Genomic DNA, 21,117 nt, shown 5'->3' on the forward strand with positions numbered 1-21,117 from the left:
CTTTGGCTTTTGCTGTGTGAAGCAGCCAGGCAGCCAGAATGCAGAAAGAATCTTATAGGACTATTGGACCCAACTATGTTTGTGAAACTCATCTAAGAAAATCCTTGTAAGGTAGAAGAGGAGGAAAGAGACTTGAAAGACCCAGCCAAGATTTTTAACCCTCAGTGTTCATTGCAAGGAGGGGTGCACTAACAGGGGTGTCATTAGAGGGGTTTGAACGCTGTGATACATTGAGTATGCCTTCGATTCTATTCTTAGTCTTTCAGGTCAAGTTCAGATATAGTTCAGGGGTTAAGAAGCCAGGGCTCCTGGGCCATATATGGCCTGTAGTCTGTTTTTATATGCCCATGACTCAAGAGGATTTTTCGTTTTTTTTTATTGTTGGGGGAAAAAATCAAAAGAAGAATATTTTGTGACACATGAAAATGATAACCATTGCACATTTTGGCCCCATTTTATCGGGGCAAAATTACACCATTGCAGAAGGCTGCTTTTGCTGTACATAATCAGAGCTAAGTCTTAACAGAGTCCATACAGCCAGCAAAGAAAAAAAAAATAGCAAAAACACCGTTACAAAAATGTTTTCTGACCCCCAATAAAGCTCATTTTTAAATTCAACCTTGTTCCTTAAATAGATATCTGAGGTCTTGTTCAAATTCATGGATTCCTTTTAGAGGAGTGGTGTGTCATCTATGGGGAATGAGCCTTTACTTTTTATAAAACAGAAACAGACTTGGGACAGGTGGTTTAAAAGAGACTTGACCAGCCTTGACTATTAGTCAGGGAGAGACTAAAACCACAGGATACTGTTTCATACCTACCAATTTGTAAAGAAAGTTTAAATCTAATAATATGCCACATTGTAAGGGCACGAGCAATATCTATGGGCACTGCTGGTAGAAATGAAACTAGGCACAACCGTTTTGGAGAGCAGCTTGGAGATTCCGAGATGGAAGATGTGTTCATAAGATGACCCATGATTCCATCCCCGGTTTATCCTCTATTCTGCAGACATTCTAGCACATATGTCAGAGGAAAGACATGAAAGAATGTCCATGTAGCCTGGGTTGTGTGGTTAATTAATGCTGTTAGTTAATGGTTTTCCCATCCCTTCCAGGCACATGGTAGGTTGTGCTTGCAGCTCTCTTGTGGCTGGGTGGAGCCTTATAGCTAGTTTTGGACAGTGGGTTGTGAGAAGAAGTGACATATGCCATGGCTGGAGTGCACAGAAGGCCAGCCTGGGCTCCTTCCAAGTTATAACAACCCATGGAATCGAAGAAGAAATTATTGTGGAAAATAGAAAATATTTAAAATGACCACATTAAGAAAAGTCAGAAACCATCTGATCATCTCAATAGATGCAAAAAAAGCATTTGACAAAGTCCAACATCCATTCATGATTAAAACTCTTACTAAGTGGGTATAGAGGGAACATACCTTAACATAATAAAAGCCATTTACAACAAACCCACAGCAAATATAATACTCAATGGAGAAAAAGCTGAAAGCCTTCCCACTAAAATCTGGAACAAGACAAGGATGCTCTCTCTCACCACTGTTATTCAACATAATATTAGCAGTGCTAGCCGCAGCAATCAGACAAACAGAAGAAATAGAAGATATCCAAATTGGAAGAGAAGAGGTAAAATTGTCACTGTTATGCAGATGACATGATACTATATATAGAAAACCCTAAGAACCCAACCCAAAAACTACCTGAACTGATCAACAAATTCAGCAAAGGAACAGGATATAAGATTAACATTCAGAAATCAGTCGCATTTCTGTATACTAACAATGAAATATTACAAAAAGAATACAAAAATACAATACCTTTTCAAATTGCACCCTAAAAAAATCAAATACCTGGGAATAAACCTGACCAAGGAGGTAAAGGACTTATATGCTGAGAACTATAAAACATTAAGCAAGGAAATCAAAGAGGATTCAAAGAAATGGAAAGATATTCCATGCTCTTGGGTTGGAAAAATTAATATCGTAAAAATTGCCATACTACCCAAAGCAATCTACAGATTCAATGCAATCCCTATCAAATTACTCATGACATTTTTCACAGAACTAGAACAAGCAATCCAAAAATTTATATGGAACCACAAAAGACCCAGAATTGCCAAAGCAATCCTGAGGAACAAAAACCAAGCAGGAGGCATAACTCTCCCAGACTTCAGGCAATATTACAAAGCCTCAGTAATCAAGACAGTGTATACTGGTTACCAAAACAGATATACGGACCAGTAGAACAGAACAGAGAACTCGGCAGTAAACCCAGACACCTAAACGGTCAATTAATCTTTGACAAAGGAGGCAAGAACATAAAATGGGAAAAAGACATTCTTCTCAGCACGTGGTGCTGGAAAAACTGGACAGCTGCATGTAAATCAGTGAAACTGGAACACACCCTCACACCATGCACAAAGATAAACTCAAAATTGTTTAAAGATTTAAATGTAAGACAAGACACCATCAAACTCCTAGAAGAGAAGAACATAGGCAAAACATTCTCTGACATCAACCATACAAATGTTTTCTCAGCCCAGTCTCCCAAAGCAACAGAAATAAAAGCAAAAATAAACCAGTGGGACCTAATGAAACTGACAAGCTTTTGCACAGCAAAGGAAACCATAAAAAACCCCAAAAAGACAACTTACAAAATGGGATAAAATAGTTTCAAACAATGCCACTGATAAGGGCTTAATCTCTAAAATATACAAATTTATGCAACTCAACAACAAAAAGCCAACAATCCAATGGAAAAATGGGCAAAAGACCTGAATAGATATTTCTCCAAAGAAGATGTACAGATGGCCAACAAGCACCTGAAAAAAATGTTCCACATCACTGATTATTAGAGAAAAGCAAATCAAAACTTTGAGGTACCACCTCACACTGTCAGAATGGCCATCATTAGTAAGTCCACAGATAACAAGTGCTGGAGAGGGTGTGGAGAAAAGGGAACCCGCCTGCACTGCTGGTGGGAATGTAACTTGGTACAACCACTACGGAGAACAGCATAGAGGTACCTTAGAAAACTATACATAGAACGGCCATATGACCCAGCAACCCCACTCTTGGGCATATATCTGGACAAAACTTTCCTTGAAAAAGACACTTGCACCCGCACGTTCATTGCAGCACTATTCACAATAGCCAAGACATGGAAACAACCCACATGTCCATCGACAGATGATTGGACTAGGAAGATGAAGTATATATACACAGTGGAACACTACTCAATCATAAAAAAGAACAAAATAATGCTATTTGCAGCAACATGGATGGAACTAGAGACTCTCCTACTCAGTGAAGTAAGTCAGAAAGAGAAAGACAAATAGCATATGTTATCACTTATATCTGGAATCTAATAGATGGCACAAATGAACCTTTCCACAGAAAAGAAAGTCATGGACTTGGAGAACAGACTTGTTGGTTGCCAAGGGGGATGGGGAGGGAGTGGGATGGACTGGGAACTTGGGGTTAATAGATGCAAACTATTGCCTTTGGAATGGATAAGCAATGAGATCCTGCTGTATAGCACTGGGAAGTATGTCTGGTCACTTGTGATGGAGCATGATAATGTTAGAAAGTAAAATGTATACATGTATGTGTGACTGGGTCACCTTGCTGTACAGTAGAAAACTGACAGAACAGCTGTAATGGAAAAAATAAAAATCATTATAAAACAATAAAAAAACCCTTCAAGTTAAATAATAATACTACATATCAAAACTTAACATTATACTATCAGCCACTGCATACCAAAGCTATAGCCATGCTTAAAAGGTAATGCATAGCTTCAAGGGCATCTTTGGGGATAAGAAAATCTGAAAAAAAAAAAATCAATAAACTTTGAATCTAAATTTGGATTTCTCAGAAGCAGATGCCAAGTCAATGGTTCCAGGGCAAATGGTTTATTGGGGGGAAGATTAGCTTGCCAGGGCTGCCGTAACAAAGTACTACAGACCAGATGGGTTAAGCAGCAGGAGGTGATTTCTTCCCGGGGCTGCGGTTGGTGGAGCTGATGTCGTCCGAGGCCTCTCTCCTGAGCTTGTAGATGCCACCTTCTACTGTCTCCTCACCAGCACGGCCTTCTCTGGGTGTGTGTCTGTGCCCCAACCCCCTTGTCTGATAAGGACATCAGTCAGACTGAATTAAGGCCGTCCCAATGACCTCATTTTAACTTATTCACCTATTTAAAGGTAGTATCTCCAAGTACAGTCACATTCTGAGGTACCAGGGGTTGCGCCTTGAGCCTATGAGGTGTTTTTTAAGGGCTGCACCTGTGGCATATGGAGTTCCCAGGCTAGGGTTCGAATCAGAACTGCAGCTGCCAGCCTATGCCGCAGCCACAGCAACACCAGACTGGAGCCATATCTGCAACCTACACCACAGTTCACGGCAATACCAGCTCCTCAGCCCACTGATCGAGGCCAGGGATCAAACTTGCATCCTCATGGATACTAGTCAGGCTCATAACCTGCTAAGCCACAAGAGGAACTCCAGTAACTGTTTTTAATTACTGATTTTTTTCATGTTTCTATCATATTCCTTTTGCAACAATTAAGAGACTGACACCTCTGGGAAAGTTGATAAATAGATCTAAACTTTTTCACTGTGTAGAGTAAGAGAAAGCTAGCAAGTGCTTTGTCCACGTGTTTAGTGTGCTTAAGGGTGGGGCGATCAGAGGAGGGGACCAACAGGGCACGGAGGTGGGAAGAGACCCACTGAAGCACGGGGCTCGACTAGAGACCACCCAGGGCAGCTGGGGAAAGCCCGGGAAGCCTCCACGTTCCCAATGCGCCCGTTGTCTGTCCTGCTGTGTCACCATCAATGACACACATCACTTCCAGGCTCTGCCTTCAGTTGTTTTTCTTGTTGTTGATTTCCAGTTTATAGCACTGTAGTCTGCAAAGATGCTTGATATGATTTCAATTTTCTTACAGTTACTGAGGCTTTATTTATAGCCCAGGATGTGATCAATCTTAGAGAATGTTCCATGTGCACTTGAGAAGAATGTGTATTCTGTTGCTTTCGGATGGAATATCCTATTAATATCTGTTAAGTCCATCTGGTCTAATGCTTCATTCAGGGCCTGTGTTTCCTTATTGATTTTCTGTCTGGATGATCTGTCCATTGCTGTAAGTTTGATTGTGTTGTTGTCGATTTGTCTTTTTAAGGTTGTTAGCAGTTGCTTTATATATTGTGGTGAACCTATGTTGGGTGCATAGATAGTTAAAATTGTTATATCTTCTTCTTGGATTGATTCTTTGATCATTATGTAATGACCTTCCTTGTCTCTTAAGATATTCTTCATTTTAAAGTCTATTTTGTCTGATATGAGTACTGCCACTACAGCTATCTTTTGATTCCCATTTGCAAGGAGTATTTTCTTCCATCCTCTTACTCTCAATTTGTATGTGTCCCTTTTGACGTGGCCTCCTCTTTGTCTTCTGGAGTAGCATATCTTTTTGAAAGTTTTCAGTCCATTTGGTTGGAAAACGCTTCGATTTTCACGTCAGCATTTGGTTGTAATTTTGTTGTTTTTAGGCGAAAAGCTGAGCTCCAGTCCTTCTGTTCTGCCATCTTAATCCCATCTCCCCAGGCTCTGCCTTCAGAACTGAGCCAAGCTCCTGTGTGTCATGGCTGCAACAGCCCACAAGCAGGTGGGCAGGGAGATCACTTGAGAGAATAATCTGCAACCAACAACCTCCCCCACCACCCCAGCTGGACCCTCACTCTGTGCAAGAGACACTGCCTTAGGTCTGAGAGCCTGAACGAGAGGTTCCTCTAAGTCTGTTTTTGTCATTGTTCTCGTAACTCTTCCTTTAGTTTTTTTGTCTGAAAGAACTTTTCCCCAACATAAGCAGTAGGTGGGCTAGAGACCTTGACTTAGGTTGTAGATCTTGAAAAAGTCCTCAAGAGCCCTGAGCATGTGGCCCATCCTTAGTCTGGGGACAGATCATTACTGAAGAGGGCATACTGAAACCTGCATGCTCGAAGCAGAGGCCAATTCTACTGTATGGGCCAAATCTCTTTTTAGGCTAAAGGCCCTGGTCTCTCCTGACCACCAGTTTCCACCAAACTGTATGATGTGCCTCCAGTCCAGCACGGCCTCAGAACTGCAAACTACATGGACCTCTCCAGTAAGGCCGCCCACTCCCCCCACTCCTCCACACAGGGTCCCCTGGAGGTTAAAAGAGTTTATTTTGAAATGAAAGGGCAACTGGAAAACGCTTCAATTTTCACGTGGCAAACCCTCATAAGCCTTCATTCGTCCTGACTGCTGTTCACAGCAGCAGCCCGGAATATGCTTTTTCCAGCCAGTCTGTTGTTGGTCTTAGGAAACAGATCCCTCTTCTTGATTTGACTCCCCCCCACCCCCGCCTCCTGTGCATTTGTTCTGCTTAAACCTTTCAGCACATTTGTTAATTTGAGTGACACTGAAAAACATCGCCACCCCATTCACGTGGAGTCATCGGTCCACGGGATGTGCCTCATTCATCTGCTTGGTTCCTTCCCTTTCAGCAGATACCATTGTGTTTTGAAACTCTGGATAATTATAGCTCTGTAAACCTAGAGTACAAGATCGCTTGGCTCCAGCCAGCTCCGCGCTCCTTTGGTAATAGTGTCATTGTTTAGTAATCGCCCTCTTCACAGAGCAAAGGGATCCCTGTTAGCCAAGAGGTCTACTCGCAGCACTTCCCCTGGGCCAGATAAACAGGAGCAGGGGCGTTCCTACCCAGAGAAGCAAAACACTCACGAGAGACTCGCCGCAAGTTTGACCAGGGCTGCTTTATCCCTCCCTCTGCAATGTCTTCACCTTGTCTTAGAAACAGATCAGCCCCCAGGCAGCCTTGCCCTTTGCTGGTGAAATCCTGGCTACGTGCAGGGAGCCCCGGGTGGGTGGTGTGCAGTGGAGAAACGGGGTGAAGGATGTGGGATGGGATTCAGAGCCCGGAGGGGTGGTCCCCCTGGATGGGAAGGAAGACATTTTCCTCCGCCCTTCTGGGTTATTCTTCTGCTCTAAGAATTCGACTGACGTGAGACTGATGAACGAGAGAAAATCCAACAAAAGGTGAATAACGTGTATACATGGGAGGGACCCAGGAAAGTTGTTTCACTGGCTGCAATGGCTGAAGCCCTCTCCTTAAATAGCGTCTTCTGCCAAAGACAGAAAGGGATGCTGGGTGGTGGTTTAGGACTTCAAAGGGGAGGAAGGCGTGCAGATGGAAAAGCCAGTGTTTGGAAAGTAAATGTGTGCTGGCCCTGCAGGGACAATGGGACCCGTGTCAACTCTGATCTTTAGGCTCTGCCTCGTGTTTCCCGCCAGACCCAGCCAGGAATCTTTGAGAATGTCTCTGGTGCCAGCTCTATTCTGGGAACCTGCCCTCTGTCTAAATGCTTTTAGGTAGTTAGGGGCAAGGTCAGTTTCTTCCTGAGTCTTTCTGGTGCTGATTGTTCTCAGCTTGAAATAAGCCGTGTGCCAAAGAGATATTTGGGAGTGACAAGTTGATCTCCCCTACCTTCCCAAGGGTGAGAGAGAGGAGAGAGAAACATCCCGAAGCTATTTGCCCGGAAGTGCAGGATGACCTCTGGGAGCTCTATGGGGGAGTCAGGGGAGGAGAGCAATGTAGCAAGAGGTAAGCGTTCTTAGACTCTGTGGACAGTCTCAGCAGGGAGTCTACAGCCACGTGTCCCAGCCTGTGGGTCCCAGTGAGGTCAGAGCCCAGGTTCCTCCGGGTCTTGCCCCACCTGCTGACACGTCCCAGAAGGTGACCTGCCCTACTGGTGCTTCAGAGTCCCTGGGCCATCGACTCAGAGGGCGGAGACTTGAGCCACATGGAACTCCTTTCCTCTGTCATTCCTGGTGGACCTAAGAGCCTGAGGCTGCCCCATCAGAAAATAAGGACCCTCAGCAAAGCACCCCTACACACCTACACTCACACGCTGCCCTTCCGCCTCCTCAGCTGTCCCTGGCCTGAGCCTGCAGCCGCAAGGGAGCAAATGGTGGAGGATGAGAGAAAAGACAGAGGGAGATTGAGAAGATAGAAGTGAAGAGTGATGTCGGCCTCCTCCTGGAGCTGATTCACTGTGGACCCGGAAGGTGCAGAAATGCTGTAACCATCCTGTGAATCAGTAGCTCATGCCTGATTACTAGAAACATTTTTTTCTTTTTTTTCCTCCTTTCTTTTCTTTTCCTTTTTTTTTTTAGACCAAACCTGACCCCAAGCTGGGTCAGGGCTCAAATCCGCACAACAGCAGTGACAACACCAGATCCTTAACCCACTGAGCTACTGGGAAACAACTCTTTTCTTTCTTTCTTCATACATATATACATATGTACTTTTTATATTTATACATTTTTGTATGAACTGCTATGTATGTACACATGTATGTGTGTGTATATATATATAATATACGTGTGTGTGTGTATATATATATATATAATTATAGTTTGAGTATAAAATTATTTTAAAGTGAAAATATTTGAAATCCTATCTGAATGTCCCTTATCTGGCCAAAGCAGAACCTTCCGAAAAATACAGCTGCCACCAGCCCCGCTTTAAGGGGGTTTCCTGCAAATTTCAGGAAGGAGGCGGACTGGCCTCTCCCATCAGCATTGAGAAAACCCAGCAAAACCTGGTCCAGTTTCCCACAAGGCCCCGCCCCCCGCCCCTTTCTGTTAAGTTGGTAAATTAACCTTTACCTCCAAGATTCAGCACGTTACCCATTACCAAGAACTCCCACAGGCACATGTAAATGAACCATATTTTTTCTCCTGTTAATCTGTCTCCTGTCAGTTAATTTGCAGGCCCTGAGCATTCAACCTAAATGGGTGGAAGAAGCCTTTTCTCCCAAGTTTGTAGGTGCAAACGCAAACACACGTACAAACAATCACACACAGCTAACAGGACCTGCAGGTGCTCTCAGATCTGAAAATGTTTGGACTCTCTGTCCCCCAGTGCCCCGTGTCCCCCCAGCCCGACACACACATTGCAGAGGCCCTTAGACGTGGGTCTCCTCCCACTGGGCTCTGCCTCTATCTGGTGGTGTCACCTGTGTCCTGCCTGGTCTCACATCTCCAACCACAGCTGAGGCCCTCCAGGACACCAGAGCTCCTGATGACAGGAATTGCAGGGGCAGGTCCTCTATTCCTTGTGTGATTTTCTTTTTTTTTTTTTTTTTTTTTTGTCTTTTTATGGCTGCGCTCTCAGCATATGGAAGTTCCTGGGCTAGAGGTTGACTCTCAGAGCTACAGCTGCCAGCCTACACCACAGCCACAGAAATGCTGGATCAGAGCTGAGTCTCAATCTATACCAGAGCTCATGGCAACGCCAGATCCCCAACCCACTGAGTGGGGCCAGGGATTGAACCCGCATCCTCATGGACACTAGTCGGGTTCTTAACCTGCTGAGCCACAGTGGGAACTCCCTCGTATGATTTTTCTAGCAGAGATTTTATTTTTAAGCACACCATTTCTATTGTTTTGCTCCCTTTTTTTCTGTTAAAATCTTGCCTTCTTCCCACGAGGCTTTTGCCTGTATCTGATGTGGCTCAGAGAGGGACCTATTCACCTTGCAGGACCCCCAGGTTCTGTGGACGCCTGTCTGTGGGCCTTGGGGGCACTTTGAACACCTCTTGGCACCTGGCCCAAGTCCACAGTCCTGTATCCATAAATCTAAAATCCAGAAGGCTCTGAAAACAGAGAGATTTTTTAACTGCTTTGGTGGCCACATGTGAAGGATATAAGGCTCTGTTTATCCCACTTAGTGAATAGCCATACATTTTGCTGATACCACGAGTGAAGAAATACTGACGTGTTCGATACCCAGGAATTTTGCCTCAGACCCCTCTGGGATGTTATCAGATGGTTTGTGCACCAGAGTGTCCTGGTAAAATCTGGAACATTCTGAATTCTCACATCTATGTGGCTTCCGGGGCTTCAGGTATGTGACCGCGGTGGTGGTGTGCTCAGTCAGCACGTGCCAACTGAATGTCTGACCGGCTCCTTCCTTCCCACACCTGGTTTCCTTCAGGCCAAGTTCCTGGTGCTGTCCCCTTCCTCTGCAGGAACAGCTGTCCCCAGGCTTCGTGGGAACAGGTGCTGGTGGGTCAGCCCAGGTTTGCTATGACCAGCGGGCCGATCCACATGTGGTCCAAAGCTGGGCCCTGGCGGCATGTGGGGGCTTTCTGATACGAAAATAATTCATCCTTAGCATCACATAAGGGAAAAAATAGACAAAATATTTTGAGATCTGAACAGGCACTTGTGTCCAACCAGTTAACAGAAAAGCAAAACAAAACAAAACCACAACAAAAAAGGGAAGCTGATCTTGCCAGTAGTCAGTTACAAACACCTGAATGGAACTATACTGATGCTCCGGCCATATTAAATCAGCTCGGGGTGGGTGTTGGAGAATCTTTCTTTCTGTTTTGCTCTCTGTCCTTTTTCACATCTCTCTCTGCACTGCCCCGGGTCCTGGCTCCACTCTCCTGGTGTCCCCTGCCTACTTTTCTATTTGTATTTAGGATTTCCACTCCTTTAAAAAGGGCCCCCAAATTGGTGAAACTCCAGGCCCCACAAAACATGGATGCTCTCTGGGGGGCTGACAGGCACTCCTGGCCTTGGGGACCAGGGGGGCTCCCTGCCCTCCCAAGTTTTTTATTCTTTCTGGTGGATCATCCACATGGCAGACCTTCCTCATGCAGCCGATAAGGATGGAGTCTCACTCCAGGACTTGAGTATTTTATGCTAAAATGCTCCCTCCTTTCCAGGAGCCAGAGGCCAGAGAAAATAAGTGACTTAAAGCAAAGTCTGTAGCCTCTGAGATAGGCGTTTTTCCTTTCATTTATGGATGAGAAAGGTGATGCTCAAAAAGCTTGAGGAGTCTTTTAACTCAGGTCACAGAGCTGATTAGAAACCCAATCAGGCTTTGAATCCAGCTCCTCAATTCCTAAACTGGTGTTTTTCTTTTCCATGTTCCATCAGACACAATCTTTGGAATAAAGACAAGAAACTGGATCTTTCTGGTCAGAGCTAGTTAAGAAGCACATGGGTCTTTTTGAGTAACTGGGACCTCCCGTTCCCAGTATTTTGATGGACAGAAAGAAGACACAACTTTTGAGGCTGTGTTCTCTCCTTTCACTTTTTCACACTAACGTGTGTTTCAGAGGAATGGGACTTCCATGTTTCAGATACTTTTAAAGTGCTTATGCCACTTAATGATGTTTGGCTTAATTTTTAAAGCATGCTGTAAGACTTGGGGCCAGACCAATCCCCACGTGGCTGCATCCTGCGTGTGTTGATATTTGTGTCAGTGGCAGGAAGGAAAGGCCGGGGAGGCCAAGAGGCAGGACCTCTTGTCGCCCCTCTGTGACACAGGCGTGTCCAGCATGGTGGGCTTCCAGGTGAGGGTCCAGCAGGCTAGTGCAGGGGTGACAAGGAAAGGGCACTATTAGTTTGGTGGGGTTGCTGCAACACAGTATTACAAACAGGTGACTTAAATAGCAGAAATGTATTGTTTCACGGTTCTGGAAATTAGAATCTGACATCAAGGTGTGGGTGGGGCCGTGCTCCCTCTGAAAGCTCTGGAGGGATGTCTGCTCCATGCCTCTCTGCCAGCTTCTAGCAGTTCCCTGGATTGTCATAGCGGGGCTCCAGTCTTCACAAGGTGTTCCCTGGTGCGTGTGTGTGTGTCTGTCTGTCCAAATCATCCCTCTTAATAAGGACACAAGTCATATGGGGTTAGGGGGCCATACTCTACTTCAGTATGACTTCGTCTCAACGAATTTCATCAGCAGTGACCCTATTTCCAAATACAGTCACGTTCTGAGGTTAGGGCTTCAACACACCAATTCTGCGGGACATATTTTAAGCCATGATGGAACACCCTCCAGCCCTCCAAAATTCAGGCCCTTCTCACATGCAGAATATGTTCATCTTATCCCAAGAGCCCTGCAAGTCTTAATTTATTCCGGTATCAAGTCTAAGTCCTAAATCTCATCTAAATAAGGAGTGAGTGATCATGGCTTGGGGTATGATTCACCTGGGGCAAAATTCCTCTCCATCTGGGAACCCGTGAAACCAGACTACAAGTTACCTGCTTCCAGAATACAGTGGGACCCTCAAAGGATGGACCTCGAAGGATAGACCTTCCCATTCCAGGTGGGTGAACTCGGAAGGAGAAAGGGTCGTGGGTCCCAATAAAGGCAGGAACCCAGCAGTGTAAATTCCATTTGATGGTAAGGCTTGAGCATAACCCTCTTTGGCTCAACACTTTCCCCTTTGAGCCCGCCCCCATTTTGGAGGGGATGCTTCTCCTAAAGTCTACTGATTTCAGTGTTAATCCTGCCTTTAAAAAAATGCTGCTTTCACAGCAACATCCAGACCAGTGTTTAACCAAACAGTCCAGACAAGCTGACACAGAAAATTAGCCATCACGGATATTTTTCACAGAAAGTATTAGAATGTGCCCAAGACGGGAGAAGGTCAGGAAGCGACATTTAGAGAAGACGGAGAAGACTCTCAGGCCGGGCGACCCTGACGTCCCCGGGGGCAGCACCCGGGGGGCTCCCTGAAGGGTGGGTGAAAGGTAGTTTTCAGCTGTCCCAGTGGTTTCAATCAGAGAAACGGACAGAAATGGTGGCGTAGTGGGTGGGAAATACAGATGCCCAGAAGGTCAGGGCTGTGGCCGGAGAGGGAACTGGCCCATCTGGGGCTGGGTACCCTGGGAACTAAGAGCTGAATGTTTGTGTCCCCTCCAGATACACAGGTTGGAGCCTCGACCCGACCCCACTGTGATGGCATCTGGAGGTGGACCTCTGGCAGGTGATGAGGTTTAGGTGTGGTCCTGAGGGCAGAGCCCCCAGGATGGTAATTAGAGCCTTTCTAAAAAGATGATCGGAGTTCCCACTGTGGCTCAGCGGTAACAAACCTGACTTGTTTCCATGAGGACGCGGGTTCGATCCCTGGCCCAATTCAGTGGGTTCAGGATCCAGCGTTGCCCTGAGCTGTGGTGTAGGTTGCAGATGCGGCTTGTATCCCGAGTTGCTGTAGCTATGGCCTGGCTGGCAACTGCAGCTCCAATTGGACTCAGCCTGGGAACTCCTGTATGCTGCAGGTGCAATGGTTTAAAAAAAAAAAAAAAAAAAAAAGCCAAATAAATAAAAAGAAGATGAGACACCAAAGCTTCCTTTACCTGCCACATGGGCTAAGAACAGGATGTCACCAAGAACTGAATCCTCTCATGCCTTTTCTTGGACTTGCATCCCCCAGAGCTGTGAAGGGTAAACATCTGTTGTTTCAGCCACGCAGGCTGTGGTCTTTTGTCACAGAGAATGAGCTAAGACACAGAGGAAGCCACTCGGCCTCCTGAAGTGCCTCCCGGGGGCAAGACTCTGTCGTATGATACTTGTCTGCCTGCCTGTCTCCTCATAAGACTTCAGCCTCCACGGTTGGTCTCCCAAGAGGATGTCTCCCCAGCTGCTCTGGGGTGGGGGGGGCTGTGGAGTGAGAACACTGAACCTTCACCACTTGACGGAGGCCCCCCAGAACTCGACCCTTTGGAGAAAGAATTTATCAGAGAGCCTGAGGGTAGTGAGCAGATAAGTGCAAGAGAGAAGAGAGAGAAGGTAGGGGTGGCGAAGCACAGGCGGGCTCTGCGGGGGGTGTGCAGAGAGACGGAGGGAGAAAGAGCCAGAGCGGAAGAGGTCGCACCTGCTCTGGAGGTCACGTCCATCACTTGTGTGGGGGCGGTCCTTCCGGGCTCCCTCTGGCCAATCATCTTGCTTCGTCTCGCCTTGAGCCCCGCCCCCCATCCTTTGGCCTGACGCAGGGCCCTCCCCTGCGTGTGCGCCCCTCTTTCAGCCACGATGGATTCCACCCCCAGGGTTCCTGGGAGGTGGACGTGATGTACTGGGGTCTGGTGCCCCCTCCCTTCTCTGGCCCCCGAGGAACCTCCTGCGAGTGTGTAGTTCCCGAGGTCTCCTTGACCTCAGGAATGAGAACGGGGTGGCCGCTATCTTTTGTCCACGCAGGACGCTCCTCCTTGCTCCTGCTAGAGTCTTTCTCTTGAAACACCTGCTCACAGGGAAGAGGTGACAGGTGCACGGCCCATCTTATCTGGGACCTGGACCCATCTTATCTCCTGCTTCGCAGCAGCCAGCACAGGACCTCAAGCAACAGTGGCTGGACTGCGCACCACTTCCTAAAGCCCCACCGGGGCAACGCGACTTGATAATGGCCAAGGGGGTTTAGTGTGGCAGGGGCACAGCAAACCTGTCTGGAAGCTGTGTTGGCCAGGCCAGCACATGGCTCTTAACTAGAACGTGTGACTGAGTTGGGTGGGGAAGCCGGAGGCTGGAAAGACAAGAGGTGTTTAACGCCTCCCTCCAGCCCCCCATTGGCACCTGCAAAACCTGGTGGTTGTGTGAACCTGAGTTAAGATAAAGTGACTTGAAGGAGACCAGCCTGTGAGGCCTTTCTCTTCTTTGTAACAAGAGATCTTAATCTCTACACAGAGTAGAGGTTCAGGTCTTTGGCTAGAGGGCACCTTCGGATGGGAGGGAGAACGGCGGAGAAGCTCCTGCTCCTAAAGAGAGTCGCCCCCAACAGGTGGGGGCCTCGACCCCTCCTTACATCCCTTCTGCTGCCTTCAGGTCGGCTGTCCTCGCCCGGCTTGTGTCTGCCGAGGTCACGGAAGTGGGCAGCTGGGCTGCGATGTTTCCGTGTCGGTCCGCTCGGCACATGACACAACACGTGTGACCACCGTGTGACATTTGCTCCCCCGCTTTGCTAACGTTCCACCCCCACGCCCCCTGCTTTGAATGAGACTTGGGAGGGGGCTCAGGGCTGTCCAACCAGCATGCTGATTTCCCTGTCAAAACTGCATTCAATTTAGTTGATTTAAAGGACTTGACTTAGTGGAATGACTAAGGCAGGCGAGCTCGGCCAGTCGCTCTTGGAAAGGCACAAACACGCTCCCTGCCGAGACCTATGGGGCTCTGCCACCTATTGTTTATCTAAAAGCAGCGCTGTATTACTGTCGCTCAATTAGTCCAGACGGCGGACACAAATGACTCTTGGCGGCTACGTCCTACCCGGCGCATCACACATAAATGCCAAAGCTGCTCTAATAGCTGGCTCATAAAATCAGATCGTGCCTGTATTGACTCTGCGATTAAGCCCGTCGTCACCCTTTCTTTTGAAATCACTTCTTAATCGAATTACAGACAGTATTTTCACGTGAGTAAAAGAACGTTAACCCCAGTAATCAAACAATTCTGTTCCTTTTATGAGCAGCCAACCAGGGTTCTTCCAAACGTAAACTTTGGAGAGGAGTTTATTTGCTATAAACAAACCAGCATATTTTTTCCCCTCAAGGTCAAAATATGGTTGCTGTAGGGTTTTTTTTTTTTTTTCTATAAACTTTTTTTCTAAAAATTGCACAATCTGTCATTTCACAGACACCCACGAAAAGCCACTCCTAATCACTTGCAGAAGATAAGTTTCTCCCTGTTTATACTCAATGCTGTGAAAATGCTATTATACGCAAATGTCTCCTCTGTTTTGCAAACATATGCTTTCTCTCTCTCTCTCTCTCACTCACACACACACACACACACACACACACACACACACACACTCCCCCCCCTCCCCAGAGGCAGTGCTTGGAATAGGCTGTCTTTTGAGAAAAGATAGAAATGGAAAGCATTGAGCCTCCTAACACTTCCCATTTTGCAGATCCATCTTGGAAGCATCAGTGGTTGACATGTCAACTTCACATGCACCACTGACCGTGCTGGATGCGCACCTTTGGGATGGAGAGGTGCCTGCTGTCTGCCCAGACCCCTGCTTTACAGCCGAAGAAGCTGACAGAGGAGTCAGGCGATTTAAGGCAAGTTGGCAACCACTTTGGTGGCAGGTGGATGACTGGGCCCAGGTGTTCTAGTCACGTTCCTGGACAGGTGTGTGACGGAAATACAAAATCTGAGAATTTGAGCAGGAAGGCCCTGTGCTCTTGGTGGGGGTCCCGGGGTCTGAGCGCCGCAGGTAAGCTTTAGGTGTTTAGAGCTGTGTTGCAGCCGCCTCCCCTCCCCTCGGATCCCTCCACCCCCACGTTTACCCCCCAAACACACCCACGTGCCCCCTTCAAGAATAGCATGTTTCTAAAGTTTTCATTTGCGTTTAAGGTTGGGACGCATCTAGGCCAAAGATGAAAATCTCCAGCCTGGCCCTCTGTCCCTCACAGCCCTGCAGGCTCCCTCTGGCTCCTGCCATAGGTGGGGACCCACCTACCTCATGTCTCAAAACCTTGTCTCTCTCCTCAGGGTGAGAGGAAGGGGGCGATGCTGGCACTGAGAGAGGAACTCCTCTTTTCACCCAGCAACATGACATGGTCGGGGGCCGAAGGCCGACGTGAAGGAACCTCCCAGACCATTCTGGTGGCCGGGGTCGGAGGCGGTGGATGGACCTGGAGTTGGGAGGTCAGGCTCTGCCCTCCTGAGTGGCTTCGAGCTTGTTCCCTTGGACGCCCTTCGCCCGTTTCATCAGAACCGGAAGCATTAGGGCATGGACAAGGCGGCACCCAAGAGTCAAACGACCTTAGCTCTGGTGCCCAGCGAATGCCTCTGCCACTTACCCAGGCCCTGACGTGGGGCTCCTGTCCTGGCTCCTCCCAGCTCTGCTTCCACCACAGTTTTCCTAACAATGCCTATCCTTGCCTCCCGGGCATGTGGGCCGCTCTGCGAAGCACACCGCGTCCCCCGATGCCCATCCGCATTCAGCCCGGCCTCTTCCACTCCTGGCGTGAAGGTCAGCGCCAAGGGAGAGGCAAGAGGTGCCTGATGGCTGATGAGGGAGTGAGTGAGAAAAAGCTAACCTTGGCAGGAGCAGTGCTATGTCATCGGCTGTAGGCTGTTACTTAGGGCTCACCTGCCCCGTGCCCGCCTTTAGGAGAAAACAGCTTTTCTGATGTCAGATGCTTCCAGCCGGTTCCGCCTCCACCCCCTTCCCGGGGCGAAGCCGCCGGCGGCCAGCTGCCTGGCTGAGGGACCGGCTGCCTTGGTTTCACGGCCTCACGTTCAACGGTCTCGTGCTCTGGTGAGAACTTTCCTCAGGAAGCCGCACGCGGGACCCTGAAGACGAGCACGTCTTCCTGGAGCCTCTCAGTCCTGGGCTGTACGCTCTCGCCCCGCTGAGGTTTGGCCTCCCTCTCCTGCCTCTGAAACCACAAAGCAGTTAGAGATGCTAATCTCTCGACACAGAGTCACTCTGGCACCACAGGCAGAGGTCGCCTGGGGTCACCATCGCCCGTCTGTGGTGGAAAGTTCCAAGCGGTGCAGTGGCTTCTGTGATCTGCCAGTTGCCTCGGAGAGAGCCCTGGACCCCACAGGAAGGTGGTTTTCCGAGGCAGGGTAAAAATATATTTGCGTTTGTTTACAGACGAGGGATTATTTTTAGCCGGAGGGTGAGGCAGGATGAGGAACGAGGGGCCCCGCGGTGGTGGGGCTTCGCCAGCGGGACCTGCACCTGCCCACCGCCAGGAGTTTGGGGGTTTCTGCTTCTGGGTTGTTGCTGCACTTCCCTGCCCCTCCCGCCCACCTCCCAGGGCCTCAGGGAGAGGCAGCACCCATCCCAGAGCTGCCTCTGCATCCGACTGCTCTGTTTCCCTCCAGGCCAGCCAGCCACACTCGACAGGCCAGCAGCTGAGCTTCAGGCTGCAGGGAGCTCTGTCTGGCTGCTGAGGGACGAGGGCCACGCCTTTGAAGTCCCTGCTGCCGTGCTCTGCTCTGCTACTAACCATCGTCAGCTCGGGGCACATCTTCGGGTCATGTGAGTGGGCTGGCTGGACAGCTGTTGTCCAGATGCTTCAACCTCACTGGGGGAAGTCCAAGCCGAGGGGTGGCCAGGGCGTTTGGAGAGAAATGCCAGTTCTTTGGTACCTGGCTTCTGCATTCTTTGCTGATGTGGGTAATAGGGAGGAAAAGAGAGATGCACACTGCTGTCCTCCAGCTAACGCACCACTGTGACCATGACCCCCAGCTCCACCCACAGGGACGTGGGGACAGAACAAGTAAAGGTGAGACGAGGAGCACACTCCCGGTGAGTGACTCTGGGATCGGCAGCAGAGTCCGGGTCACTCACAAACCACCAGTGGCCACCCAGATCCTTCTCTCCGCCAGGAACTGCTCCAGCAGAGCTGCTCTTAGAGATAACTGAACCTACTCTCTGAGGCCCTGCCAGCCTAGGGCTGATGGGTCCAGACAAGATACAGCCCAGCAGGCTGTGCTCGGCCCACATCCCCTGGGAGTCCTGTATTATTTTCAAGCACCCCAGCTCCAGGGGCCTCTTTTGTCAGAGGGCTTCCTTCAGGGTTCTGGAACGACTCTGCTGCTTAAAGAAAGTGATAATGGGAATCTGCATCCTTGCAGAGGTGACAGCCCTTAACCAATGGAGGACGGACGGGAGAAGGATATAAATAGTCCAGCCTCCCTGGGCCTCATCAGGACTAAGGAGAAGGTTGCAGGGAGGCTCTGGAGAGAGCGTAAGTCTCACGGCACCACTTCCCTTCCTGGGGATTTGCGCCATGGGCACCCTTACCCAGCATCCCTCTCTTCTGAGTGACTTCCCAACCACCTACCGATTCTCCTGAAACATTCCTTACATGGGTCACTCTGCGCCTGCTTCTGGAGACTCTAACCTAAGACACAGGACAAGGCACGGGAGGCACTGTCTACCCTAAGGCCCAGAGTCAACCCAGTTTCCCCTCCTTGCCCATGGCTTCTCGGCTTTTTCAAGTTCAGCCTTCCTAGCTCACCCCATGGAGAGTCTTCAAGCAAAAGGATCTCTCATGCTGTTGCACAAGCATAGTAGACAACTGTGTTCCCACTCCGCAGAGTCTTCTGTAAGATCTCAACTCCAAGTCAGCACCAGGGCCCCAGGGGAAATTCTGCTTCCCAAGTCTTAATTCAGAGTAAGGAGGCCTTGGCTCCAGCTTCCAACCACACAATCGCCTCGTGTTCCCCCCCACTTCCCTCCAGCCCAGCAAAAATGAAAGCCAATGGGGGCCTTATATGGCATTCGCCAGCTTTGGAAAACTTTTCAAAAATAGTTTCAGTTCCTTTCTTATTATCTCCCCGGAGTCTGATAATTCCTGGAAGGAGGACTGTAGATGCATTGATATGTGGCGACTCCAGCAGAAAATCAATCCTGTAGCTCTGGAAAGCTGTAAAGAAAGCCCACGTGCACCCCTGCTGGGAGCTCTCAACTCTCTCCTCCCTCTGGACCCTCTGAGCCCTGGAATTAACTCCCGCTTCTCCACAGCACAGGCAGCCCAGGGTGCTGGATGCCAGGCCCCAAGGGAAGGACGGGGTGCGAACCAGGAGAACCCCGTTCCTCCAGCTTGTCCTTCCTCCCCTTTGCCTCAACACCAGGAACATCCAGCTTAGGAGAAACCTCAGCGTGGCTTTCAACATGACCTGCACCCCGGGAGACTTCCCACCACACATCTCTCAGCACAGTCTGGGCTCGTTGTGACCGCTGCTGCTCTTGACTCAACCCCGGAAACATTCTGAAGCTGCAGCTTTGGGCTTGAAGAACTAGAAACAAAGCCTCAAAGTCCTGTGCCTGATTCCATCCTGGTCACGCTTGTATCAGGACTGGGTGGGTGGGTGGGGAGAAACTGGAAGAGAAGTATCGGGAAAGGTATCGTGAAGAATCCTCAAGTCCCAGTTCTTGTTCGTCTTTTTCCACCGTCAAGGCCTGATGCCCTTGTCATGGTGGCCTGGGCCCTGGGTCTTCATGAAAAGGTCTTTTCCTGGAGAGGGTGCGTCCTGGGTCTGTCGTGGGAGGAGAGAGGTGGTCTAAGGGAGAAGGCAGAAGGGGCCGTGGGCAGTGCCAGAGGGTGCCTGGTGAGTACAGTCAAGTGCACCAGGAAGGCCCTGCAGGGCCTGGCCTTTCCCCCAACCCACAGAGCCGGGCAGGCCCACGAGGCGCATCCACCCTCAGCAAGAGTGTTTGGGTTGGAGGAGGAATTGTCTTGAATTCCAGCCTCAGCAAAACTGTTGAGGACTCTGCCAACCCAGGTGTGGCAGATAATGAAAAGTGTTTTCTCTTTTCTCTTCCTTTCACTTTCCTTTCTTGCCAGAGTGAGTGAACTCTGGGCTTGCCATGGTGTTTTAATTAATTTTTGATTAAAAAAAAAAAAAAAAGGAAAGGGAGTTAAAATTAAAACCTGCTATATAAAAGCCAAGCAATTTCTGGAAGGTCCTGAGCTGCTGCTGGCAAGTGTGTCCAGGAGTTAGGAACAATGTGCTTGCTGTTTTAGGAGCAAACCAGCAAAGCAGAGCCAGGCTGGAGAAGGCTCTCCTGGCATGACCCAGAACTGGCTTTAGTTAGGGGTTCACACAAGCCTCTTTGGAAGCCGATGAGGAGGCAGGGCTGGGTGAGCCATCCCATGGTCCAAAGCTCGTCCTTTGGTCTTTGCACCTCAGCGCTTCCACGTGGACCCTGAGTCCCAGTAGAGGGCGGGGGTGGGGGTGGATAAGGAGGGGAGAGGCTCACCCCTGTTTCCCTAGCGCCCAGGCCAGTGCTTGGCATGCCACAGGCGCTCAGTGTGTGCTTGCGGATGAAATGGGAGCTTACCAAAGCAGTCCTAGCCTCTCAAACTTTTCACGGAAGAGGTGAAAACAAGATCCAGGAAGGGAGACATACAGGTGTCTCCTTAATTTCTCTCTTTCTACCCAGAAAGATTAACTATGCCGTTAAGAATTGTAAGAAAGGGGGAAAAAGAGGAGTTTCTTTAAGCAAGTAAAACATGCCTTGTTCTTGCACTTTAGGAGCAAGAACCCAAGTTCTTGGCCCCTGCAGCCAGGCTGCCTGGGTCACTCTCCTCGCTCTGCCATTTGGGGCCGGTTACTTGATGTCTCTGTGCTTTGGCTCCATGTTTATAAATCGGTAATATCACTAGGACCTGTCTCATGGGGTTGTTGTGACAATTAAATGAGTCAACATAGACCTAACACATGCAACAGCGCCGGGTACATAAGAAGCGCTAAAGTGTCATTATCGTTGCTTTGGGTCAGTCACTGCACTAGGGA

The 21,117-nt window shown here is 48.9% G+C and overlaps 1 protein-coding gene and 2 long non-coding RNA genes across 12 annotated transcripts in view; 2 read left to right on the forward strand and 1 right to left on the reverse strand.

The window, feature by feature from the left end:
• LOC106507125 (uncharacterized) overlaps positions 1–21,117 on the forward strand; it is a 299,118-nt gene that overhangs the window by 260,852 nt on the left and 17,149 nt on the right. For 3 of the 7 annotated variants that reach the window (XR_014809598.1, XR_014809597.1, XM_084967402.1), the window contains exon 4: positions 15,761–15,914. Coding sequence is in view for 2 of the 7 variants with exons in the window: in XM_084967404.1 (XP_084823530.1) it covers positions 15,789–15,914; positions 16,348–16,932 (711 nt within the window). In the remaining 5 variants the exon portion in view is untranslated. Of the gene's footprint in view, positions 1–15,760; positions 15,915–16,209; positions 19,739–21,117 lie in introns of those variants that run through there. The other 4 variants (XM_084967404.1, XM_084967403.1, XR_014809596.1 and 1 more) reach the window with 3 other exon arrangements.
• LOC110261780 (uncharacterized) overlaps positions 1–21,117 on the reverse strand; it is a 537,063-nt gene that overhangs the window by 57,793 nt on the left and 458,153 nt on the right. The window lies entirely within an intron of this gene.
• Positions 17,712–19,590, forward strand: LOC146401191 (uncharacterized). Its single transcript, XR_014809612.1, has 3 exons — positions 17,712–17,851; positions 18,451–18,563; positions 19,453–19,590. It is a non-coding gene; the product is annotated as an uncharacterized LOC146401191 (long non-coding RNA).

This window comes from Sus scrofa, chromosome 7, assembly GCF_054392235.1.
Source record: "Sus scrofa isolate SSC_HxYL_T2T_F1_AM1 chromosome 7, Sscrofa_HxYL_maternal_Yorkshire_Landrace_v2.0, whole genome shotgun sequence".
Classification (NCBI taxonomy): Eukaryota; Metazoa; Chordata; class Mammalia; order Artiodactyla; family Suidae; genus Sus; species Sus scrofa.